This window comes from Eublepharis macularius, chromosome 11, assembly GCF_028583425.1.
Source record: "Eublepharis macularius isolate TG4126 chromosome 11, MPM_Emac_v1.0, whole genome shotgun sequence".
Lineage (NCBI taxonomy): Eukaryota > Metazoa > Chordata > Lepidosauria > Squamata > Eublepharidae > Eublepharis > Eublepharis macularius.
In genome coordinates, this window is record NC_072800.1 from 28,229,074 (window position 1) to 28,256,849 (window position 27,776).

At 41.3% G+C, this 27,776-nt stretch overlaps 1 protein-coding gene across 4 annotated transcripts in view; it reads left to right on the forward strand.

Annotated features, from left to right (window-relative positions):
- The window catches only part of PDE1C (phosphodiesterase 1C), a 334,910-nt gene that overhangs the window by 235,176 nt on the left and 71,958 nt on the right, over positions 1-27,776 (forward strand). For all 4 annotated transcript variants that reach the window (XM_054992060.1, XM_054992061.1, XM_054992062.1 and 1 more), the window contains 3 exons: positions 19,761-19,874; positions 20,980-21,162; positions 22,489-22,555. In XM_054992060.1, coding sequence (XP_054848035.1) covers positions 19,761-19,874; positions 20,980-21,162; positions 22,489-22,555 — 364 coding nt within the window. The remainder of the gene's footprint in view (positions 1-19,760; positions 19,875-20,979; positions 21,163-22,488; positions 22,556-27,776) is intronic.

The following is a 27,776-nucleotide window of genomic DNA, read 5'->3' on the forward strand; positions in this document are numbered from 1 at the left end:
CCCCTGCCCAGTGCAGGATCAGCCTGACAAGTATTCAAGTATTCATCCAGCCTCTTCTTGAAAACTGCCAGTGAAGGGGAGCTCAACCACCTCCCTAGGCAGCTGATTCCACTTTTGAACTACTCAAAAGTGTTCAAAATATCTTTCCTGTTGCCAAATATTCATGGCATAAACAGTACTCTGACATATATCAACAAAAGATTTACCAGGAACGCCCCCCGCCTTTCTGACAAAACAAAGTCCAGTTGAGTGCCCGCTGTAGTAGTTCTTCATGCAGCTGTAATCAAAGGCTTTTTCAGTGATGTACAAAACTGTGACAGTCATTTATCCTGTGCATGATTCCCCATAACTATCCCTCCTATAAGTTAAGGATTCCAACACTAGATTTTTTAAATATTCAAATCATTAAGAGGATTTTGGGCATTTTTTCCATTGGCAGCATTTTTATCGTATTAAATAACCTTTGAACTGTGAACGTTGAATGTTTGGGCCACCATCCTAATATAATCTAGTGAAATCAAGCACAGCAAACTGTTGAATTATTGACAATGTGTTCTGATAGTTAAATGTTAAATTAATATATTAATAATAAAGAGGGTGGTTTGTCCCAGTCCCAAAAGCAGCTGCCCAAACAGACGGGCTTGGGTTTCCCAGGTATGCCGAAGAATGACTTTGTAATTTACAGTGCAATTCGAAGAAGAAATCAATGGGCTTAGACTGGAGTAACTCTTCCTAGAATTTCACTGTTAGTCAGAATAAACAAAACAAATTGGCCCTGGTAGGACTAGTAATGGCAGTTACCCCCTGGGGTGGGACATCTCCTGCCTCCTCAGCTCTCATTGCCCACTGCTGCTACAACAAGTAGCAGGAGAAAAGTGAAGCTGAAAAGTGCCAACAGTGTGACAGCATTATGTCACTTCTGGGAAAACCCAGAAGTGATGTAATGCTGCTCTAGGAATTGGGAGGAACTCCATGTTTTTACTTAGAGTGGCATGATGTTACTTGTGGGTTTTCTTGGAAATGACTTAATGTCCCCCATGTCCTCACCATCCATACTCCCACTCTCCACTTGCCAGCCACTGGAGAAGACAATAGGCTGCTTCCACACACGTTGGATAATGCACTTTCAATGCGCTTTAGTGATCATTTGGAACTGGATTTTTGAGTGTGAAACAAAAAATCCACTTCCAAAGGATTTCTAAAGTGTATTGAAAGTGCATTATTCAATGTGTGTGGAAATAGTATAAGCTTGCTTCAGGATATGCAGAATGTTGAGAGCGGTTAAGAATGTAAGGGGAAAAAAACAGTTGGGGAATACATTTTCTTATTTTAACACATTTGTATTCCACCCAGGAACTCAGGATGTCATACATGATTTATTTTTCATCCATTTTATCCTCCCAACAACCCTGTGAGGTAAGCTAGGGTGAGACCCAAATTTACCAAGAGTCAGGATTCCTGAGGCTTATTTGGCCAATAACAGTTTGATATTACATCTGAACTATGTCTCATTCAACCATGCCTGGTGTTTTAAATACTTAGTTTCCCCTTAAATTCATTAACTTTCATACTAAGGACGTTTTGGTTGTTTAGAGAACAGAAACGCTAATTTTTTTCTAACATATTTTACATTTTCAATCTGTTCCTAAGGCTTGAACAGTGGTGGGGTTCAAAATAGTTTCCAATTATATTACTGTGAGGAAGTTAGAAAATGTTATCTTTAAAACATAAAACTCAAGGATTGCAATTTTATGTGATAACTTCACCGAGGGGCAGAAAACTTGTTTAAGAGAACATCCTCACAGAGTCAGGTTTTACTGCTATTGATTTTCTATCCTGTTATCTTATAAAAGCAGATACTTCCTGGTGGTTAGTGTGGATTTATTTTGAAGAAGGCAAAGATTTATGCCTGTAGCCATAAACTGGGATGCAGTTCAAGAAAGGAATATTTATTCAGAGAGTATTATAAAGCTAATTGGGCTGAGGTAATAAGTTGTGCTACTGGATCCCACTGCCCATCCCCCCCTTTACAGTGTCAGCATGAGGTGAAACAGCTGAACACTGTTACAACTGTTAGAAATGGGTCATAAAATAAAACCAGCTTTTCTAGGGATATAATATTATTAATTAAATTGCTTCTACCCCTCTGCTCTCTGCACTTCAGGTAACTTACAACTTGTTATAACATTTAGAAACAGTATAAAAATGAGTAGCATTAATAATAAATACTATTAAATAGCAGCACGAATAGTGTAAAAACAAGATTGTAAAAGCACTAATAGTGGTCAGATAATATAAGAAAAATTTTAAAAACCTGAACAGGCATCATAAAGAGCAGTGGGGAGCATATTTGTAACTGACTGATGTGCCACAACAGAGAAGGCCCCTGTCTCTAGTTGCCAGCCACTCATCTTACTTTTCAGTGGGACAAAGAACAGTATGTGGAACAGGTGGCCCTTCAAGTACCCTGATCCTTAGCACAAGGGGTTTGAAGTTAATAACCAGCACTTAGAATTGTTTGGATAACAACAACTGTGCTTATATACTGCTCTTTTAGACAGATTAGTGCCTCACCCAGAGCAGTGAACAAGTTAGTGTTATTATTATCCCTACAATACAGCTGGGGAGCTGGGGCTGAGAGTGGCTTAGCCCAAGGCCACCTGCTGAGCTCATGGCAGTAGAGTAGTGATTCACAGCCAATCCACTTAACCACTGTGCTACAGCAAATCAACAAGATATATGCTCAATACTTTATGCTAGTTAGCGATCTTGCTGTAGTGTTCTGTACCAGTTCAGAAGAATATTTATATAGCACTTTTTGAGTGTTATGAACCTACCAAGCTATTTAAAACTGTGTCAGACTGTTGGTCCATGTAGTTCAGTATTATCTGCTCTGATTGGTAACTTTTTGTCTGAGATCCTTTAAATGAAGATTTAAGAGACAGAATTCAACACTTTCTGCATGCCATGTATGAATTCTTCCACTGAATGACAGTCTCTCGTATATCATCTTAGTTATATTATCATAGATATCCTTACAGCAACCCTGTAAGGTAGTCATTATCATATATTCTAATTCTCAAACTACCCAGATCTGAGGAAACTTACATCTGGAAATTGGAGCCATGAATAGATAAGAAGATCTTTCTTCTACAAACATGAAAAATGCCCCAGGTTTGCTGAAAAATGTGAAATCTTTTTTTTTTCTGGAACGGGTACAGAGGAAAGCAACCAAGATGATCAAGGGCCTGGAGCTCAAGCCCTGTAAGGAAAGACTGAGGTACCTGGGAATGTTCTGTCTGGAGAAGAGGAGGTTGAGGGGAGTCGTATTTACTCTCTTGAAATATTTAAAAGGCTGTCACTTAGAGGAGGAAAAGGAGTTATTCCTATTGGCAACAGAAGATAGGACTCGAAACAATGTGTTTAAACTACAAGAGAGAAGGTCCCAGCTGGACATTAGGAAAAACTTCACATTAAGAGTCATTCAGCAGTGAAATCAGCTGCCTAGGGATGTGATGGGTTCCCCCTCATTGGCAGTCTTCAAGGAGTGGCTGGACGAATCCTTGTTGGGGATGCTTTAGGCTTTTCCTGCATTGGGCAGGGGGTTGGTCTAGATGGTCTGTAAGACCTCTTCCAACTCTATGATTCTATGAAGCATCGTGATCATCAGAAAGACAAACAGGGTTATAGGTTAACACATATGCGCTTAGAAAAGCTTCTGCATCAAGCTTGCTGTTTGGCTTGCAAAGAATGTTTTGCACAAAGTTAATTCAGTGTCATGAAAACAAAGGCAGTAATGAAGAGCCACACATATTGTTTGCATTTTTATGTGTGTGCCCTCCCCCCCAAATAATTTATGGAGGCATGAAATATCTGGCACATTAAATGTCAGTTTGTGTTGTCAGCTTAAAGAAGGTGAGATCAAAGCATGACACCAAGAATTATTTTCTTTTTGCATTCAGAATGTCAGAGGAAGGAACGTCAAGAGAAAACGTCTGACCTGAGACTTTTGTGTTTTATTCCAGTTTAATCATTGGCTTAATTAATACTGCCAGCAGGCTTTCATTAAAGTTATTGAAATCTTGTACTAGCTTGCCAATAGTTGAGAATCCAAAAGTCATAGATTTAGTCTTTCTCTCCTTTCTTTAGCTTGTAAGTCACTGCATTCCAAAGACAAAATTAAAGAAATGGGTTCATTACTTTAATATGCACGATCGCAGATTGTCATCATTTTCAGAGCAAAGCTACATCTATAAAAGAATAGGTCGATGATGAGTTCATAAAGCTCCTGGGGTCAGGCTTGTAGGGAGGTTATTTTAGTACTGAAAGAAAACAGAATGAAGAATTATGCTGAGAAAGCACACTCTGGAAGCAGCATTCAGACCTAACCAATATCAGACTGTATTGCATATGAGCTGTGTATGATGCATGAACCTGACTTGGTTTGTGCATAAGTCTCGTTCTGTACTCCTTTGCTCTTTCTTTTCTCACATAAAAAATCCTTGTTAGAAACTATCTCCAACTTCCTGTGACACATAAATGCAGATACACTGGTTATCAAGAGGCAATCCTACCCCCATGCGAACTGGATTCAAAGGTTGGATTGAAATCCTTTATTGGGTGGGAAAGAACTAACTTTGGTTAACGTGCATGCTGAAATTCATGATTCATGGGCACCCGATTACTGTCTTCTCCATAAGGGGGGGCATGAATTAGCATGGCAACCCCCCAGGTTCCTACACATCCAGGTGAAAATGATGTCTGAAGGCAGCCGGAGGTTGGAGCAGGCATTTCATCTAACATCAAAAGTTGCTGAAATTGGTGTTCTTGTGTTAATCATTCTGCCATCTTCTTGTAAGATGGAGGATCTCTAAGCGACTGTTGTCATGATGACTAAGAGCCAAGCTACAAGTGACACCTTACACAGGTTGGACACTTGTCAGCTTACTTCAAGTTTTGATGGGGAATGTAGGCGTCCTGGTTTTACAGCTTGGTTCTCCATTACAGCTGCAAGACCAGGATGCCTACATTTTCCATCAAAGCTTGAGGGAAGCTGACAAGTGTTCAACCTGTGTCAGGCGTCACTTGTAGCTTGGCCCTAAGTGAAATCCTAAGCAGAATTACTTCAGTCTAAGCTCATGGATTTCAACAGACTTAGAGCAGAACCACAAGTGACAAAAGGCACAGATTGGACACTTGTCAGCTTCCCTCAAGTTTTGATGGGAAATGTAGGCATCCTGGTCTTGCAGCTTGGCTCTCTGGCTGCTGTCCAATGGACTTTTCAACTGTCACTTGTCCAACATTCCACCAAGCTGCCTACATTTCCCATCAAAACTTGAGGGAAGCTGACAAGTGTCCAATCTGTGCCTTTTGTCACTTGTGGTTCTGCTCTTAGACTGGTGTAACTCTGCATAGGATTGCACTGTAAATCTGCACAATTTTGGGCACAAAGCTGTTGGGAGTGGGGTTTGATCCAAAGACTTATTCACATGTCATTATTTAATTTCACCATCACATCCGATGTGCGAACCTTTCCCTCTTGAAAATATTGTACTTTGTATGTTGGTAGTGAAATGAAAGGTTTATTTATGGTATTTGATCAGTGATGGCTGTTTGAGGCATGATTGTCTCAGTTGATGTGAACTGACTCTTGCAGTCAATGACAACAAGGATGTGTTTAATAGAGCAATCCTAAGCAGAGCTATACCTTTCAAAGCCCATTTTGCTGTGCTTAAGATAACAGTGTAAAATGTGAAGTATCGTCATGACCTTGAAATTGATTCTCAGCTATCACAGAGACAGCCCTCTCGACTCATCGCAATGGTAGGAAGCAGATAACAATATAATAAGCTTTCTGTGTGCCCCTCATACTGGTCTTGTGAACCATAATTCAGCACCAGATCCTCCAGATTGGACACTTTGGATCCGGTGACTCCCTTCTGCTAAGTCTTGTTTTCAGAGGAGAAAAACGTCCCTCTCAGGGACGTTTTTCATCAAAAAAGAGCTGCAGGAACTCATTTGCATAACTCACTAGCATAACTCATTATGCCACGCCCCTTGACATCACCAATTTTTTTAAAAAAATTAATGTTGCAAGTGGCATCTATGCTTTCCTAGACAGATTAGAGCAGCTTACCACAGACAACAAAAGCAGCAAAACACAGATACAGATACAGATATACACAGAAGGGGGGCAGATGTACTGCTTCGGAGGTTCCGGAGGCCACTGCGGGCCGCGCACCATCTCAACTGCCCTGCAGGCTGGGAGGATGGGCCACACAGGCCGCAACAGTGGTGGCTAGCCATGGGGTCTGTTCTGGAGGCCCCCCCATACCCACCCCTGCGCGGCCACCCCCCAGCTTCCTACCTGCTGCTTCTGCTGCCTCCGCTGCCTCCTGCTGCTAAAGACACAGGCAATGGGGAGGCAGCGGGGAGGAAGAGGAATCACATGGGTGGAGCAACCACCCACGTGATCTCTTTTTGGATCTTACGGAACACCATTCCAGTGTGCCCCCCCCCCCCAATGAGCCCTGATCCCACCAGTAGAGAATCACATTTTTGGGATGAAGAAAAACTTTTCTTGGTTAGAGGAAGAGTTGTTGGAAAGAAGCCATAGGATCGAATTCTTCATATTTGCATCACTCCTTAATAGAGATGGGCATGAACCAAAATACGAACCAAAGTTCGTCACAAACCAGGCCAGTTTGTGGTTCATGAACCAGTGGTTCGTCAGAGCCCTTTTCTTCTGAACTGCCACAAACTTTAGGCTGGTTTGTTTGGTTTGGTTTTTGGTTCGTAACTGCAGTCAGTTTCCTAGGCATCAAGGGATGGACTTCCTGCAGATCTTCTGCTGACCTGGAAGTGACCTTCTGCTGGCCTGGAAGTGACCTGCTGACCTGTATGTGATGTTTTCATGAACCAAACGAACCGGTTCACGAACCGGGGGCATGTTCATGAAAGTTCATGGTTCATGGTTTGTGAAATTTGATGTACCATGAACCACATGCTTTGTTTTTTCCCGGTTCGTGCCTGTCTCTACTCCTTAACAGTCTGTGTTAGCGTATAATTTTTATATTCATGTGTACATATTCAACTTTTCCATTTTAAAATTATTTTGCATATCATAAAAAGATGATTTTAGATTAAGATTTTTTTTTTAATTTGTACCCTCTGTGCCACTAGGTAGACTAATGGGCTATTACTAAATCATGTGTACCATGTGCAATTTATATAGTGTATATATACATTAATTTGGGTGTATGATATATGTCTACTGATGATTTATTTACGCAAAAATAGCATTGGAAAAATGCCTACATTCTACTTGAAATGTTCAGCATGAAAAAACAAGTGGTGCAAAAATAAAGAAGCACAAGTACAAATTTCCTCAAAGTCAAAATGAGATTGAAATACTGAATTTCAAGTAGAAACAGTAGGAACAAGAAACTCTAAATCATCACTGCAGGAAACTGATAGAGGTTAAAATACCATGTATCCCCTTTTTCTTGCTTTAGATATACATTTGCACTGTATTTAGCTAAAAAAAAGTATGAGATTGTTATTATTGGTGTGGCGGTAAAGTTTTTAAAAGTAAAAATACATTTTCTATTGAGCTGTCTTATAACTGCATTGCTGTGGATAGTGTTCAGTTTCACAAACAAAACTGAATCGCAGCTGAAAATGGTTGTGCCAAATAGATTAATGAGATGACACCCATCAAATAGACGGTAGTCAGCTGTGTAGATATTGCTGATGTTAGGATTGTGAACAGACAGATTGGCCATTGGTGCTTCAGTGATGTTATTTATCTATTTAGAACATTTCTATGCCGCCTTTCCATCCAGCTCAGGGTCTCCATGCCAATAAACATTAAAATATTTCCAGCACAATCCTAAGCAGAGTTACTGCAGTCTAAACCCATTCATTTCAAGGGGCTTAGACTGGAGAGTAACCCTGTTTACGATTGTGCTGTTCAAACATTTAAAAGCCTTTAAAACACATATACAAAATATTTAAAACAATTAAACAAAGCATATAAACACATTAAACACTCCAAAAAAGGAAGAATGCAAAAACAGTGACTGGTGAGGTCACTTGGGAGTTAATATTTTGCTTCATTAAGAGAAAAACCAAAGGATGAGAACGATGGAGTTGTCCAACATGCTTTTAAAGCCCAAATGTTGTGTGTCTCAGATGCAATGAAGAAACTGAAATTGGTTCACAAACATCTGCTGTTGATGTTTCTGAAAAGAACTTGAACATGTGTGCCGAGAAGCGGAATAGGTGGTGAACACTCTGCTGGCCAAATAATTAACTCTCTAAAGATCTTTACACATTCTGACACCCTTTTTGCCACTTCCCCTTGTTATCATTGTTCAAAGTGCTGGTTTTCTTTCTTACTTACTCTCCAAACCTGGTTCATTTGGCAAGTTTTTGATCTGCCTTGCTTATATTACAAAAAGCTATAAGAGGAGTCTCCATGTAGCTGCAACACAATCAACGGGAGAGGAACCTCCTATGGAAATTCTCCCGTTGCTTATATTACATACATTCAGTGCTGGCACCTGGCAGCATTGCCAGGGCATGATTCAAGCTTAAGCACTGTAGATTATAATGATGTCACATTGATTTTACTGTCCCAGTGAAATCAGCAGAATCAAAAAGTGTTTTAACTTTGACTAGATTTTACCCATCACTTTTTTCCGGCTTGATCTGACTGAAAATTAGCTCACTCAAGTCCTATTCACTGGCATAAGAAAAATCTTTAGCTTTGTTTCATTGGAATTTATGGAACTTCATACAGTTTAACTTTAATTGGGTGGTGCAGTATAAAATGTTCAACGTACGCTAGCCACAAATGAAGTATTTTCCACTCAATTTCTTGCCTGGATAAAAAGTTTCTGTCTTTGAAGATGTAAAGTAAGCTCTGCTTGCTTTAATGTTACTTATTTTATTGTTCAGCAGCAAAATTAATACAGAGAGGCCTTTCCAGTGGACATCAATTTCTGTACAGCCTTCTCCTTTTGAAAAGTTATTTTTAGAGTCTGCACATCAAGAAATGATTACTTGAAATCTATTTTTACCCTACTGTATATTAGAGTGAATTATGGTCGAAATGGTCGCAGTTCCTTATTTAGTACCTTGCAAGTTCAGTAGACAGTAATAAGCAGGAAGTGCAATTTGTCCTATGCTTATTAGGACAAGCTGGTGACCTTAAGGAGTTATTGAGGGTCTGGGGACATTTGGAAAGTTCACCCATACTATCATACTACGATACTTCTCAGGCCTGGAGCTAGATGAGTAGCTTCCTGCACATCATAGGCTTGCAACGGCATTTGTCCTATAATTCTGCCCATTGAAGTTTGGTGCTGTGGGGTAAAGGTTGCTGTGGGGTAAGGAATTTCTTTTTCCCAAATCCACTTTTTTAGATATAGCCATTGCTTCTTCTAAACCTCCTTTTTCTTGTAAAACCACGGTTTCTCTTTCTCTTCAAAGAGAAACCTAGATGCCTTTCTGTTGCTTCAGACTGTGCAGTTGTTTTATGTTATACAACACAGGGTGGTGCTGTAGTGGGAAGATAGGAAGGTTTGGGAAGATGTTGCCTGCCTCTGAGCGTTTACAGAGTGAAATTCTGAAATTTTGCAAGACCTTTATTCCTAGGCCGATTCCAGATGACTAACCTTAAGGCGTTTCATGCCGCCCTCTTCCGGATCGCGACGGGGAAAATGCGAAATATCGCGTTTCCTCGCGCGAGTTTTGCGCGACGATGCGCAAAACTCGCGCGAGGAAACGCGATATTTCGCATTTTCCCCGTCGCGATCCGGAAGAGGGCGGCATGAAACGCCTTAAGGTTAGTCATCTGGAATCGGCCCTACTGCTCCTCTCTTCAAATATCTCTTTGATCAAAAAGGAATGGATTAGAAACTGACTCCAAATTCCTAAAAAGAAGAAATGAAAAGGTTTGCTGGATTTCTGGGAGAAAATGGGTAAAGAGAAATTAAAGGAATTTCTCTTAACAACCCTGTGGGAGAGCTGCTGCCAATTTGAGTAGACAATACTGACCTTGATGGACCGATGTTCTGATTCATTACAAGACAGCTTCATCATGTGTTCCTGTATCCATATCCCTCATTCCATGATAGGCTGAGCAGTTGGAATAATTGCCTCCTCTACAACTGAAAGGATCTTGTGGGGGAAATTATTAATTAAGGCTGGAGGAGGTGATTTCATTCTGATTGTAGTTAATCCATCACAGGACTGTTTACAGCTCCAGAGGGTTGGAGCCATTAAATGTTTATAGCATCCTGGATTGGGGATGAGGTAAGGATTGGGGGATATATTCCGTACATGATTCTGTAAACGGTTAATGGCTTGAGCAGGCCAACTCCTCCCCACATATTACTTCCTTTCAACCAAAGGAAACTTAACTTTCCACTATTCTTGAAGGGCAATTAGCGTGCTCTCTCTTTCTTGGACTATTTTTTAAAAAGTTTTTCTTTTTAATTGTCAAATTAATGTTTTTCTGCAAACTTGAGAGTCATCGAACTATGCAGACACCCCATCATAAGGCAACATTTTCTGATAATGGGTCAGTTTTGATGCTGTATTGACTGTTCACTATTTGTCAGGATCAGTTGGGACAGTGTTTAATTAGGTCAGCTTCCCTGGGCAGGAAGTTGAACTGACTAGGTCAGGTAGCAGCATCATGGACAAAGAGAAGGTCACAAGCAAGGAACCATGAGGAACTCACAGTGGAGGGAAAATACCAACCCTTCTCTGAGTCTCACTTCCTCCCGATGCTTCTTTGTATTCCCTGCTGCCTTTCACCCCTTTGTTGCTCTGATGCTGACCCTTTTCCTCTACCTTTCTTTCTCTGCTGTCTTCTCCCTTCCCTGGTTCTTCACTTGCTCACCTGCTCATGGTGCTGCCTGCTCTTCCCTTCCTCAGTCGCTGTGGCCCCCAATGCCTGCCTCCCTCCCTCCTTTGGGCAGCCACTGCCCCTTCCTTTTGTTGCTGCATTGGTCACTTGGTTGCCTGCCCATGCCTTTGCCAGCTCTTCTCATATCCATCTCCAAGCTTGCCTCCCTCCTACATCCACTGCCACTGGCTGGCTGATTCAGCATGGCTTGGAATGGAAAGCAGCAAAGCCTTCTCCATTATCTTTCTTTTTTCTCCAGCCTATTCCAGATGTTTTCCCCTAAACTTTTGTAAACCTTCTTGGAAATGGTTATGGGTTTGCTAGGCAACTCCAAAAATGGCAGTCATGATGATCTTGCATCATCATGTCATGAAATTGGCTGTGTTTAAATTGCATCTGTACAAGCACAGATGTTACTTCTCCAGTTCATGACCTTTTTAAAAAGACCTGATTTATATTTCATAGTTTTTGGATTTTTCTGCACATCTGAGGATTCCCTCCAATTTATTGAAAAATCTCCCTTCTGTGTACATGGATCTATCTTGTGAATTTTCCAGTTTGCATTCTAGGCCCTTGTTCAGAATGAGCTTTTTATGATGTCAGTAGATCCAGAGGTGGAAAGTGTCGTTATGGATTGGCAAAATGGATTGGCAAAATAGAGAAGCAATCTATGGGTCAAGAGCATGAAGGAATAGTCAAGGCAGGCAGAAGGTCAATAAACAGGCAGTACAGAGCTAGAAGCTTTCACATTGAACAAATTGCTAAGACTGAAGAGGCATGTCAAAAGCAAAGCTTATGTAGCCCCGGTCTTTGGGGTGTGTTTGTGTGTGTGTTTGGATATACCCAAGCCACAATTAAACCCAGAAGTAGCTGTTTCAGGTTGACTCAAGGATGTCTGAAACATGCAAACACTCCCAAAATTCTGGGACTAACAATAATTTATCTCCCAGAATTTTGGTAGGGTTTTAGGAGGCTTAGGAGCAGGAAAGGGAGAGAGGAAGTGCCCAGGCAAACAGATGTTTGGTGGTGTATGTACCCTTTACATTTTAAAGGGCTTTTATTTTTTGTTTGAAAACTGGCCTCTGCACTCTGGACACCAGGTCTACCCCCATAGAAAATAATGGACCTTTAAAATTTAAATAGCATGTGTATCACAAAACAGCTGGAGGTGTGGTAGACTTGATTTCCAGATCCCAGCGGACAGGTCTTCTCATAAAAAATAATGGCTCTTTAAAATATAAAGGGCTGATGCACCTCAAACAGTTGTTGGCTAGAACATACTTCCTATCGTTCCCTCTCTCTCGATTCCTGCTGACACTGGATTGAGGAAGAAATGGCACCATTTGTTTTTCCTTTTAATTTCATATCAGCTTTTCTAAAAGGCATGACTTTGGGACGCTGAAATTCCCAAACTAAAAACTGTGTCTAAATTTTTTACAAAAACAGTATCAAACCTATAAATTTGGCATCCTGAAAATCATGCCCTTAAAAAAAACCCATCTGAAATCATAACAAAATATTTTGCAGTACCCTTCCCTACCAGCCTTGCTTTGATTAGCTGTCTCAGAGGTAAACTACATGAGACACCCAACACATGTCGGGTTCTCGCAAGTTTACCTGGGAACCTGCTCTGCTTGGGTTTTCCTCCGGTTGCGCAGGGCAGGACCCTACTACACTTCCCAGGTAAACTTGCAAGAACCTGACATGTGTCGGGTGTCTCGTATAGTTTAGCTCTCAGTCACCTGTCTTTCCTTGAGCTTCCTAGGCTACAGTTCCCAAAGTGGCCCTGGGCCCTGGCTCCCAGAGACCTGGGTTTGAGCTGCCTCTGATGCTCTGTGACAAAACTCCAAGTAGGTGCCTTGCGATGCCTTGTGGTTGCTACGATAAATGGCAATACTTGCTGAAGCCCAACCAGGCAGGTTTGTTTGTTTGTTTGCGTACATGCAGACTTTGCCATGTTTTTGAAGGTTTTAAAAAACAACTGTGTGTGTGTGTGTATACAATTTTAGATATTTCTGAAAACTTAGGGGATTTCTTAGATTGGCAGAAAGCCAAATTGTGCAGATTTCACTATCTATGTGGAGCCAGCCCTTGCGTAGTCGATATAGTAAAGATTTCTGAATTCTTTAAATAAGGACGTTGCACAAGGACACAGGAAAGCTCATGTGTTCGGGGGTAAAAGAGACTAGAAAAAATTAGAATTTAAAACAAGAAGGAATGTCCCATTGTGGATGTCATGGGAGTGTATGTGTGTGTACACAAGATGCCTGATGGTGGCCTGTTTCATCTAATGGTCCACTTGTCCTTTTATAAGATTAAGAGCCATCGACAACGCTGAATATCCCTGCAATGACTTAAGTAGCTTTTCTAGCCTTTCCTATATTGATGACATGAACAGTCTTGTGAATTTAATTTATTCTACTTGCGTCAATGACTGCGGCAGCATCAAGTAATCTGATCTAGTTACATGTGACTTAACTGGCCCGGTAAGCTCTTGCTCAAGACATTGTGGTGGTGTAGTGGGGGGACTATCAATAACAAAAAAATTATGTTGTATACTTAATATTTTGACGAGCCTTTGCAGTACCAAGATTGTTCCTTAAGATCCGCTGGTACCTGTGTTTGTAGCAGAGACACTATACAGTTAGTTTTGAATTTCTAAATAGTAATTAAAGATGAATTTTCTGTTGCTCTCTGCTTTGGCTGTCTTTATAGTTTTTTTTTTTTAATCGCCTGTTGTTATTGATCTCTGGAGCGCATTTCATCACTCATTCCCAGGCTGTCAGAAATTGCTGGCTCGGTTGCTTAAGCAGCAAGCCATCCAGCATCCACAGGTCCAGCATGTGCATTTAAGGAAACAGATGGTGCCTTGATTTACAACCCCTCGGCAAGTGACAATATAATGTTTACTAATGACAGTAATAGGTACCCCCTCCCCAAATACAGTTAATTGCATGGCTCAAGAGGAGCCTTGATCAGAAAATCACATATTAGATGCTGTTGGGAATATATTTTGCAAGGATGTAGCAAATGGAAGTGGGAAATTAGTTTTTCGGTACAATTCCAAAGCAAACACCGGACAAGTGCCTCAGTTGATATATATTTATATTAGCTTTGCAGAAGACTGTTGTGCTTTAGTAGCCAAACAGATGGCAACAAGTATTTTTTGGCAAGGCAGAAGGGGTTCGTATAATGGAGATCTTCAGAATCCACTGAAGAGGAGGAATTCAGAGGAAAACTTTGGCTATAGTCAGAGAGTTGCTATAAACATCTTGGCAAAGCAAATAAGAATGTGCAGAGGGTTTTTTTTAATCTCATCACAGGTTCTCCATTCACTTATATGATTGGTATGGCAGAATTTCTACATTAAGAAAGTATGCCTTCCAAATAATATTGAGTTCTCTTTGTAGACATTAATCAAGGGTTCATTTCTATTATGATACGTGCTGACAGTGCTAGGCCTATGTGCATTATTATTTGGAAGAAACCATGAAGAAAGGAAGAGGCTTGCTCAACAAAAACGTACTTAGTTGGGTGATCTGATCAGGTAGAGCATTTCATTCTGCTATGGGGCTAACATTAAAGAACTTCTGCACATGCAACTACATGGAAGGGTGCTTTGAGCATCAGATCTGCGGAACCCTGTATACACACTGGGGGAAATGGTGCTTGATTTGTTATACAACCAAGAATTGCAAGAAGGACAGATTCTAATTAACTCATTAACTCTCTGTCCCCTGACTTTTTATAATGCAGTCCTACTCATTCTTTCAGACGTGGTGGTAAAACATATATCTGCTTTCACATACTTTTTCCATTAATAGAGGCATTACGTTTCTTCATTAGTTGCCTTCCCTAAATCCCTTTCTTCCCTCGTATCCCTGATGATTTAGATGCAAACCTGTGGGAAAGGGTTTTTTTTTTAAAAAGTCTGTTCTCCTTTTACAGTGTCCTGAGCCTTATTCACTTTAGGTGCTTAGTGCAATCCTAAACAGAGCTATTCCAGTCTAAACCCGCTGGAGTAACTCTTCTTAGGATTGCACTGTAAATAAAGCTAAAGTCATCATCTTACATAATATTCGTGAAAGAAACAGATAAGAGCTTAAGAATCATAGAATCATAGGGTTGGAAGGGACCTCCAGGGTCATCTAGTCCAAGAGTGGGAAGGAGATTCTAGTCTCTGATAGTTAAACCATTTCCCCTAATATTTATCTAAAATCTAAATCCATAGTTTCCAACCAGCTCCTTAAAGAAGAGAATAAACAATTATCTGCCCTACCCTTACCTATGCTTCAAGGAATCTAGTTGGAATGGAACCACCAGAAATAGTTTTAGCATATCAAACCCATTCATTGGTCCATTTTATTGTTAAGTTTCAGATGAAACACAAACACACATGAAGCTGCCTTAGACTGAATCAGATCATCAGACCATCAAGGTTGGTATTGTCTACTCAGACTGGGTGTGGCTATCTAGGGTCTCAGGCTGAGGTCTTTCATATCGCCTGTTCCTTAACAAGTGATGCTGGAGATTGAACCTGGGACCTTCAACATGCCAAACAGAGGGTCTACTGCTCAACCACAGCCCCTTCCTGCAGCCTTTGCACCTTGAGCACGGATGCCACTAAGCCTCTTTTGATTCCATCACCACTTGATGGTAAGGTTGCCATCTCTGGATAGGGAAATTCCCAGAGATTTGGGGGGGGGGTTGGAGCCTGGGGAGGGGGGGTTGGGGATGGGAGTGACCTCAGTACAGTATAAAGGCAGAGTCCACCTTCCACGGCAGCTATTTTCTCCAGGGGAGTTACTCCGTGTCAGTTGTAATTCTGGAAGCCACTACCAGGAGGTTGGCAATCATACAGTGTGGTGGTAGAGGAAGAATGCAGAATGCCCCCATGGTGGAACTGTGCCATTCAACACGATATTTCAGCTTCTAAATTGCCAGCTTTACTAAAGAACTGGACATAACTGTGCTACTTTAGAGCTGGCTGTAGGCAATGTGTCCAGTTTTGGCCACACTGCCTCTCGACTACTTTGATAGGCCTTGGACTCTTAAGTCTCCAGTCATTGATCTCTGGCATTCACCCTCAAGGGAAAGAACGAGAGAGGAGAAAAGAGATTTGGGAACAATCCAACTGGACTGCAGGCATGCTTGATAGGTCTGTCAAATGCCTGCGTTTTACTGTTAGCTGGCAAGGCCAGCTCTCAGCAACCCAAGATACAGACCACAACAGGAGATCCTAACTGATGCCTTCCTGGACAGGATTAAATGTTTGCTCAAGTAGAGTATTTGGGACCTGGCAGTAAAGCTCTGATTAAGTTTGGAAAGCAAAAATTCTATGAGAAAACCAAAAAGCCAGTTAGCTCTAAATTTTGAGTGTAAACACAGGATCAAATCCAAGTCACAGAATATCAAAACAAGAGCTGGAACTGAGCAGAGCCAAGCCACATAGCCAAGTCTGGTGCCCACGGCCTTTCCAGGACTGCCTTCTTCCTCTTGGACTTTTACAGGAACTAGGAGAGCAAACATGAAAGGAAGGAGCATTGGGGAGTGTGAACTGAGATCTGAAAGCACTACAAGGAACTGGGAAACCATGAAATTACAGCACTGCCTGTTATTTGAAGACTATCCACCTACAATGGAAAGCAAATGTTGTTCAATACCATTCTGGCTATTGGACCCTTTTCACACTGCTTACCTGCTGCCGCAACGACGTGAAATATCACGCAAAAAATGCAGAACATCGCGTTTTCTCACATGAGATTTGCACGATGTCGCACAAATCTCGCGTGAGAAAATGCGATGTTCCGCGTTTTTTGAGCGATATTTTGCATCGTTGCGGCAGCAGGTAAGCAGTGTGAAAAGGGCCTTGGTTCACTGGCAGGCTCTAGAAATGTTACTTGTCCTTGGTCTCTCCAAATCAAAGAATGAGCCATTTGCATCCGAAGCCATTGTGTAATTGTTACTGTTGCTGAGCTCTTTTTAAAATCAATGTGGTGTATCCACCATATGTACTTCCCCACCTGATATGCAGATCACTGTAACTTAGGGTTGCCAACTCCCAGGTGGCAGCTGGAGATCTCCCAGCCACAGAGAGATAATTTTCCCTGGAGAAATGGCTGCTTAGGAGGGTGGACTTTATGGCATTATATCCTGCTGAGGTCCCTTAGTGCACCAATACACGTTATATGTATATAGTTTTAAATGCCATAAAAGCAGTATGTTTTTGTCTTTTAAGACAGGCATCACACATTTCATGGTCATAAAGCAGTGAAATAATTTCAGGTTTGGTAAGAGAGTGAGTATTGCATATATTGTAGTTCCCCTCTCCAGTTAAAGGGGAAGGCTGGATTCTCTGAAAAGGAGGAATACCCTGACTGTCACCTTCTCACCACCATCTTGGCTTCAAAATTTCTAGAAGTTTAGTGATACTTAGGGATGAACAGATAGTTCATCAGGGTCTACTATATCTAGAGAGCACATCTGTTGATTTGCTTTCATGTGCATTTTAGCATGGGAGTATAAAGGAAAGGACACCACTCTGAAGGTTTGTACTGTTTTGTTCAATGGCCATTAGTCTGAGCATGGGGAGGGACCATTGTTCAGTGGCAGAACATTGACACAGCTTGCAGAAGGTCCCAAGTTTAATCTCCAGCATCTCAAAAGTATCATGTAATTGGTGAGTTTAAAGACCTTTACCTAAGACCCCAGAAAGCTGCTGCCAGTTTGAGTAGACTGTAGTGACCCTGATGGACTGGACCACTGGCCTGTTCTTCTACTTGGATTGCTGCTTGTGCATAGGCTGTTCATTGCCATTTGCTCACCACCTAACCCAGACGAAATGCAGACCAGCTTTCACTCATTTGAGAGATCAGCTGCCGTGAAGGTCTATAATTTATTCAGAACTGTTGTACTCATGCTTTGAAAGCATTTATCACATTAAGGAGAAGATGGCAATGGACTCACTTTCGATGAAGGCGTGTGGCTGCTGCCAGCACTTCTACAAGATAAATCATAGCGGCATTTATAGATAACAAATGGTGAGACAAAGACAACATCATTTTTTTTGTGCATGAGAAACACAGTGTTCTGTTTCGAAACCTCTCTGCTTTCTCCCAATGATTGATGCACTTTGTGTTGCATCTAATCTGGCATGATGGATGCTAGCTGCCGTGATGTTACAGCTATTCAATGGGCCCATCTTGTATATGTATGTTGAATTCCACACAGCAAATTTGTAGTGTAGTATTTCTTAGAGATGTACACAGAAAATTTAATAAGGTTGTTTTTGGTTCATTTTGTTCTTTAATATTTTAATATTTAATATGTTGCATTTTTCTCCTTTATTATAGTTATTACTATAACAAAAAAACCCAGGTAATCGGGATTTGGGTTTCAGGGTTGAAAATCCAGTACGCCTGAAATCTGAGTCAGAGTCTCTGATCTGGGTTACAGAATACCTGATTTAACCAGCCATTATTCCCTATGAGAAAAATATCCAGGTGGGCTGGGGGGGGCATTTTTAAAGCTAACTCCACAAAAATTGCAGTTAACCTACATCTGCCTGTCTCCTGAAGATCCTCCAAATTTCAGGAGGATTGGACCTCTGAACAAGCTGTACCCAGCCACTCTCCATTGTTTCCCATGGAGAGTAACTTTTAAAGTCTGTGGCTAGCCCCCCCTCCTGGGTTCTTGCTTGCTTGGGATCCCCTGGTTTGACATAACTTCCTAGCAAGCTTCGAGAATCTCACTGTCAAACTAGAAAATCCCAGTGTCAAACCAGAGAATCCCAATGACAAGGGGGTGAAACTTGCTGAGCCATGGAGTTTAAAAGACAGCCAGCAGCAGCAGCTTGAAGGGGCTCTTTTGGAGCTTGGGGGGAGGGGCAGAATGGGATGGGAATCCAATCTGCCTGCTGCCTCCTCCCCTGCTCTGCTAGCCTTGTGCTGTTCTCCTGCAGCAGTACAGAGCTTGCTTCTGTTCATGCCTGAGGTGGCTGCCTATGGCCTGATAATCCAGCCCTTCAAGTTTGGGTGCCTAGATCTGATCTGGGGTTTGCGCAGAGAGATCAGGGATGATGGATTTAGCTGGATCAGCATAAATCAGGTTTTTTCCCCCTGATTCCCTGACACAGATCACACACCCCTTAGTCATTACATCTGTATGGATTCTTTTTACGTTGTCTTATGTTTGTTGGAGGCAGTGGAAACTTCATTTCTGCAGCTCATTCCCAGTTCTCTAAACTGCGGTGTGGAGGAGCTGGTACATTATATCCAAACTGACTGTATAAGTCAAATCTGGAAATTCAGAGTTACACAAAGGCATCAATGGACACAGAAGGGTGTAACTCTGCTTAGGATTGCACTGTCGTTCACCTAGCAATGATCGTGACTTGCATTTTTGTTCCTTCCTTAGGCCAGATGGTAAACTCAGTGCTGCTAAACGACTGTGATGTTTTATTAGTAGTTCTGATTGTGATCTTTGAATTGCTTATCCAAACCTTTCCTTCACTTCTTGTTTTAACATCTTCATAGGCCATGAAATACTCTCAAGGCTGAACATTTTAGGTGATCACATAATGAGGCCATCTTGCAAGATGGGAAATGCTTTTATGAAAGACAATCCTCTGCCAAGAAAACAGGCTTCTTTAAGGTGGTGGACTGTAGATTGTTCAGTGTGCACATTGTTGAGATTTCACCATTAAGGGATTGTAGCCACAATGCAGAGCACATACTTGTATTTTCCTTATGAAATTTGTAAGTTTTATGAGTACAGTTATGTAGGTTCATTTGGAATCCCAGCAATGGGTTTGTGCTAATAAAATTCTTTTCTCTTCTCTTAGGTTGCGATCTTTGGTCAAGCAGTTAGAGAGAGGAGAGGCTTCTGTTGTTGACTTGAAAAAGAACTTGGAATATGCAGCTACCGTACTTGAATCTGTGTACATTGATGAAACCAGGTGAGGAGACTGTGTGTTCATGTATGTTGATGCTCTGTATGGGGAAGTTTTCGCTTCTTGTAGACACCTTGTAAAACATTGATGGGGGGAGTTGTCCTGGCTCTGGGGTCTAGGTACTAGTCCTTTGTTCAGTGGTGATTTGATGTTGATATATGTATCTAGTTTGAATGTAATGCTTTGTGGAAATATGTTTGACTTGTAATTGACATGCCCCCATCTCCCAAGCCTGTGAGATGGGACAGACCTATCAGTGGGCTGAATGCCACTCAGCAGAGATGGGCATGAACCAGAAAAAAAATGAACCATGTGGTTCGTGGTTCGTCACGTTTCACAAACCATGAACTGTCACGAAGCTGCTCCGGTTCATGAATCGGCTTGTTTTGGTTAGTGAAATGTCACTTCCAGGCCAGCAAATCACCACTTCCGGGTCAGCAGAAGGTCACTTCCTGGTCAACAGAAGGTTCTCAGGAAGTCCAGCCCCTGTTGCCTAGTAAACTGATTGATCAGCGCCAGGATATCTGCACTGATGAACTGAAAAATGAACCAAACAAACCAGCCTAAAATTCATGGTGGTTTGTCAGAAATGGGATCTGATGAACCGTTGGTTCACGATTCGTCACGAATTTTGGTTCGTATTTCAGTTCATGCCCATCTCTACTCATCAGTGTTTGGGGGCCATTTGCTTACTTTGAGAATAAAGAGAAAGAGAGATAACATGCACACAGCTTGGCAATTACCATATACAGAATCCTGTAATTATCCCATTGCATTTAGAAAACATGCCATCCAAGTAGGAAGGCAAAACTGGAACCTTGATGTCTTGCATACTTAAACATGAATAATTCCAGAAAGATACTGCTGTGCTCTTTCATTGTTCTGACACGCAGCAAGTGAGCTACTTTGCAATCTGTTGCTCCTGCTGTTGTCCAGTGATATAACTGAATGTCCATGGTGTGTTTCATTAAATTTACAAAAGTAAAATAAAAACCATTCAACAGATTTAACTAGTATTTTTGCATGTATGACAGTTGTAAACAATGTTGCTGAAGAAATGCCGTCTCTTAGGAAACCTTTATTTACTGTTTCTCCCCAAATCCTCCTACAGGCGTCTGTTGGATACAGAAGATGAGCTCAGTGATATCCAATCCGATTCTGTGCCCTCGGAGGTACGGGACTGGCTGGCTTCCACCTTCACAAGGCAGATGGGGATGATGCTCAGAAGGACTGAGGAGAAGCCAAGGTTCAGAAGCATCGTCCATGCGGTTCAAGCTGGGATATTTGTGGAGAGGTAATGGAGATTTAACTGTTGTGCACCAAAGGGTAATCAAGCACCATAGATGGTTTTAATATTGATTGAAGAGTATCAAAAGCTAAACTAAGAGTCGAGACCTAAGAATGAATATATGAGGATGATAGCCAACAAATCAAAGTATATAGGAGAGAACCATTAGTATAGTTTGATCCCCATCTCATAACTGATTTGTTTGGGATATTTTTGTTTTATAACAGTGCCATCCTAAGCAGAGTTACTCCAGTCTAAGCTCATTTATTTCAATGAGTTTAGACCGGAGTAACTCGGTTTAGGATTGCACTGTTAATCACAGATTGGGCAGAGAAATTGTGACTATTCATAAAACTTGCTTTTCCACTCTTTTTGGGGGGGGTGACTAAAAATCACTTACTTCTGAGGAGATCTACATAGATCACTCAAAGATTAATATTTGCTATAAAACACATAAGTAAATTCACTGTATAAATAAATATAATAAAAACAATAAATTAAATAAAAACAGGATTTTAATTCTGAAGTGTCCCATGTCCTATAAAAATAATACTCTGTTAATACTGAGGGCAAATAAATTGCCCACATGCTCACTTATAATGCACAAAAGAATTTTACTCTTACCAAGTATACATGTCAAAAAAGCACAGCAGAATCCTAAGACTGTTGTATGTAGACAAGCAGCAAACTTTTAAAGACAACACATTGCCACAGACCTCGAAGTCCCTGCTTCTTTTTTCCCTTGATGGTTCTAATTTGACTTATAGTGTAAAGAATCGATTCTGTGCACATGCAGAACATACTTCTAATTTAAATCTGTTTTTCTCTCCTGACCTTGACACATGGCATAGGGTGATATGAATTTTTTTTTTCTGGATCAGAAACTACCAGTTTGGGTGGTACTACTAACAAGACTTAGGCTGCAGTCCTAAGTATGTTTTCATGGGGGAAAGCCCCACTGGGAAAAACTGGGACTTACTTCTGAGTAGACCTACCTAGGCATGCTCCCATATTTACTCAGAGATAAACCTGATATTAATATACGTAATTTTCAGGTAAGCATGCTTGAACTTACTATTTAGTACCAAGATCGGGTGATCAAAGGATGATTTATTATGTGCAGCAATTTGCTTTCCATGCCTAACATCCTGTGGGATCTTAATGTGTATGGAGAATGAGATCAGATCTACTGTGGTTTTCCCAACAAGAAAAACTGCATGGTGGGATCCTGCCGTGTGCAGTTAATAAAGGGATTCTGTGATGATTTGCAGACTCTATCTCACTTGTGCAAAGAAAATGTTACAGGCTCATTACTGTATTTTATCTTGACAGGATGTACAGGAGAACATCCAATATGGTTGGACTTAGCTACCCACCAGCAGTGATTGGGGTGCTAAAGGTAATACCAATTGATTGGTCTCTCTTATTACAGCTGAAAGGGCATAGCATTCTTCTACATGAATGTATAAACTCTGCCTTTCATTTTCTCTTAAGTTTAATTGAACTCACACAGAGCTGGTGTCAGTCCACCCCAAAGCGGGGCAGCTTTTAGGGGCTCAGTGCTTCCAGAAGGCCCCACTGCTGTTGCCCATTGTCTGCACTCTTGCCCCCAACCAATAAGCCCTTCCCCGACCCAATGAGCCGTCCCACCACCCATGCTCCCAGCTGCAAGAGCAGCCCCACACTACTAGAGAAAGTGTATGCAAGTGGTGTTTGGTGGTGGTGCTCCTAGACACATTCAGTGCCCAGCCCCATCATGGAAAAAGCATGTGCATGGTGCATGTGACTTAGAACATGGGCAGTTGGAGGGCTTACAAGCAAGAGAGCTTGTGAGGAAGGATATATGAGTGGGGAGTGGATTAGGGCCACGTGGCTGGGTAAGCATGAAGAAGGAGCAGGGAGTGTGGTGGTGGCGGGTCTGAGCACTCTCTGCCCAGGACCCCCCAGAACCAGCTCTGAGCTCGCCTACATTAATCAGTGAATAAGAGAAGAAAATATATTTACATATGATAAACATAATTCCACAGTAACCTTTACCTCTTTCTTATTATTTAAATAAAGCCCAGAGGATAACAGGATTCTGTGATAGGTAAACAATGAGTGGAAAATGGAGGAATGAACAGCAACCAGGAATGTGAACAATACCTCAGTTAATGTGGTGCTGCATTAACACAAATGCAAAAATATTATTTTAATACCCCAATGCGTATATATGAAACTTACTTGAAGTCTGGTGCTGCTTGCCAAGCACAGGAGTTGATCCTGCACACCCCTTCGTTATCCACAGCAGCCTTGCAACTGGAATGATCTCCATGGTAGATCACTAGAACAGATGTTGCCTCCGATCCTGGAGGTTCCTGGAATTTCTGACAGCTGCAACTCATCATGAGTGCTTTTTGTTTTGGTGTTCTAGGCTCAGTTAAGTTCTGGTGTTAAGTGCCTAGCATTCTCATTAGATTTTAGTCTTAGCAGACTAGGTAGATTCTACCATTTATAAATGGTGTGCGCAGAATGGCTTTTCCTTTTCCTCTCAGAGCTGGAGCCGACTGGATCCTAGATTTGCTCGTATGAGATTCAATCTTTTGTTCCCAATTAGAATGCCTTGGGGAATTTTGGAACTAATCTGCAATAAAGGCTGAATAAGGGAGAAAGAAGCTCCAGTTTAAAGTATCAGATCCTTAATGCATTGTTAAAGAAATGCAGTTTTGGTATAGATTAATAAGTTTGTGGAAAGGAAATCAGCAAATAGGTGAAAAGAATTTTCAGAGAGAAGTCAGCAGAAACAACAGCTCACGTGGCAAGATCTTGGGGGCTTGTTAAATGGTACTGCGACTGCATTGCCTTGAAGCTCTTAGAGCAGATCACATGGCAAAACAGTTCTTAGCTGGACTGCTTCAGTTTGCAGGTTCACATAAATGAATGCACCCCCTCAAATGGTTTGCAGCTGTGAAAAAAGCAGGGCTTTTTTTCTGGGAAAGGAGGTGGTGGAACTCAGTGGGTTGCCCTCGGAGAAAATGGTCACATGGCTGGTGGCCCCGCCCCCTGATCTCCAAACAGAGGGGAGTTTAGAACTTTGGATTGCCCTGTGCACCGCTCAGTGGCACGGAGGGCAATCTGAACTCCCCTCTATCTGGAGATCAGGGGGCAGGGCCACCAGCCATGTGACCATTTTCAAGACATTCCGGAACTCTGTTCCACCGCGTTTCAGCTGAAAAAAAGCCCTGGAAAAAAGTATTTGATTCTCACTGGAAATCTGAAGTAGCGCTATACAGCCTGCGGATTAAGATCCTCCTCACATACCCTGTTCTCTGTGCCCCCACTTGAAGAGGTGAGATGGGTGGCAACCAGAGACAGGGCTTTTGGGTGGTGGTGCCTTGCCTTTGGAATGCCCTTTGTGAGACTCACCTGATCTCTGCCATACACTCTTTTAGGCAATAGACCAAAATATTTCTTCTTACTCAGTCTTTTTACTAGGAGGTTGACTTTTTAAATTGTTTTTACAATCAACTTATAGCATGAGGATTGTTAGGCTGCCAAATGTTTTATGCCTTGAGATGTTACATTTCTGGATTTTACAGACTATTTTTAAATGATTGTTAATTTTAATGATTTTAGTGTTTTATAATTTTATCTTTTGTTTTGTGAGCCACCTTGAGCAGGTGAGGAAACATGTAACTGTTTCAAATAAAATTTATCACTTACAGTAGAGTTTAGAAGCAGTTTTATGTAATGTGACTTTTAATATATGTAGCACAACTCATGTGGGATATCCATAGCAGAGATATAGGGTTGATGGAGTTTGGGGTTATTTCCCCCCTCCTAATTTTTTTTTAGATATAGCAATTGGTTCTTCTCATTCAATTTTCCTCTTTCAAAAGAGAAATTCTCTTTGATTTCTCATTAATGTATCTTTGAGGGTTTTTTAAACTCTGTGATAGTGTAGATTTCCTTACCTGTGGATTTTTGCCTGTTGTCCCATTGTAATATGACGCAAAGGGTAAAAAGCAGTCTAATGCAGCAAGGATATGTTCAAACAAGTCCAGCTTATGATTAATTGTTTCTTTAATGGCTCACTTTGTTCTGAATTTTTCAACTACACTTGTATATAAATAAATAAATACATTCCTTATTAGAGATCTAAATCAAATTTTCTTCTTCATGCTAGAGGAATTGATTTGAAATTGACTCAAATTCTTTAAGAGGAATAGAAACAGATTGCTGGATTTCAGGGAGAAATTCAGCAAAGAGGAATTAAGAGAATTCCACTTAACTCTACTCAGCTGAGTAGGTTCCAGGTTTAGTCCCCATCCATTCTAGATAAAAAGGATTTCAAGCAGCAAGGCTTGGAAAATACTCTTTCTAGGACCTCAGAGAGCTTATGTTGTCTTGGTAAAGTGGTTGATAAAACCTTTCAGAATGGTTCAATGACTTCAAGCCAGTAAAATTCCAAACATGAGCATTACAATGTTTTTGTTGTTGTTCTGCAATAACAAACACATATCTGAACAAAACTGTGTAAAAGAGAAGAAAGCTGCGCTGTCCATCAACTACAAAGACCTCAAATAGATTCCTTATGTGCAAGCGGATTCTTTTAGAGTAAATATATCAAGAACCACTCAGTTTATAAATTATATGAAGTTCTGAGAACCAAATTAAATATATGGCTCTTGCCCAGAAACAGTGCTTGTCCTTGCAAAGTGTGATGTGGTACCCACGTCAAGTCATACTGAATTGTGGATGACCATTGGAATGAATGGACCTGGCTGAGTAGCTTGGGAGACTGCAATCTCATGATAAGCTTGTACTGCAACTAATCTAGCATACGCTGTGGAGTTCTAACTCATCATTTTTCTTGGTGGGATGCCCTGCTATCTGGTATTGGCATCACAGAGAGTCAAATGCTGTTATCACAGAACAATGTGGTTTATTTCACCTTTCACCTTTGTTGGAGAGAACAAAATTATTTGGTAGAAACAACAAAATAAAATTGCAGAGCTTGTTGAGGTATATCTACTCCTGGTTTCAAAAGGTTATTTTCAAATCAGGCAACAGATCAGTGTGTATTCTTCCTTGTATAATGTTTTTCTGGCTGCTTAATGGAGTTTCGCTTAGTCTGAAAACACATTTGCAAAAATTACAACCAAATTGCACTTAGGATAGTCCTATTATAATCAAATGTATAATGCATGAGTGCTGTTAACCCAAATTGCCCTGTCAGTCTGATTTGCAGCCCAATTGAGTGTCTCTTTTTCATGCCACTATACCATTTGTTACACTTGAATTTTCATTGATTAAAACATTTAATAAAAATTTACTTAAAAATCACTGGGCATATCATAGGTAAACATGTGATAATGTATTGAATGGCTACTTAATATAATTAATTAGTTTTTCAATTGACTATTGAATGTCAAAAGAGACTGAGTTTATGATTTTAAACAAAAATTAATTGCTTTCAAACTGTTCGGTTTGGCAGCTATCACCACTTGATGTGCCATTTGTGTGCAAATTCTAGGAGGTAGCAGGTTTAATGTCCAGCAACCAAAACAGAAAAAGAGTATTGTGGCTTGCTTAAAGTCTTACAAATGTACTTTTGTGTAGTGGAGTCTGTCATTTGCATGAAGATATTTGTATACAGTTGCCAGTCACCAGTAGACATGGGCACGAACAGCATTACGAACAAAAAACCCCCACGAACAGCCCGTTCGTCTGTTCGCGAACAAGCCATTCGTGAGGCTCCATTCTAAATGAACAAGTGGTTGTTGCAAGCCTCATTCGTTGCCTTCGTCAGCCATTCATCAAGCCAGACAGTCTGAGGCCTTTCAATCAATTCCCCTGGCAACGGCAGGGGCTGAACTTTGTCTGAACTCCTTCTGGCTTTCCTTCTGGCTTTAACCCTTCAAAGTACTTCCAGCAGAGAGTCCCAGTTTTGCTACTGTGAACAGAAAATAACAACAAAGGGAAGGACCCATGGATCATGTCTTTCCCGGGGTGCAATCTCTCTGAAACTTGGGAGGTCTTCGGAGGACAGTGAGGACTATGTCCCCTGCAAATTTGGTGGGTATTTGACATTGGGAAGGTCAGTTTGTAACCCCTCAAAGTAGCTGCCTTCCAACAGGCAGTTCCGTTTTCACCACTGTGAAGCGAAAATGACAGCAAAGGGGGGGGAGACACAGGGCTCATGCCTTTCCCGGGGTGCAATCTCTCTGAAACTTGTGGGGTCTTTGGAGGACAGTGAGGACTCTGTCCCCTGCAAATTTGGTGGGTATTGGACATTGGGAAGGTCAGTTTGTGGGGTGTTTAAAGGGCCCTGCCCCTTGCACGTGGCAGGAAAGGGGCCTTTAAACTATCAGCTGGCAGGCAGCATGGGGGAATTCCCCTTTCCACCTGCCAGCTGATAGTTTAAAGGGATCTTTAAGGGGCAATGAACAACGAACAACGAACATGTTTGTGAACAGGGTCATGTTTGTTACTGTTCGTTGTTCATTGTTCGTGGATGGCAACGAACAACAAATAGCTTGTTTGGGTTTTTTTCCATTCGTGCCCATGTCTAGTCACCATATGTATTGAGATGATGGTCCTGTTATCATAGCAAAAGATTTTCTAAAAACGAAAGCATG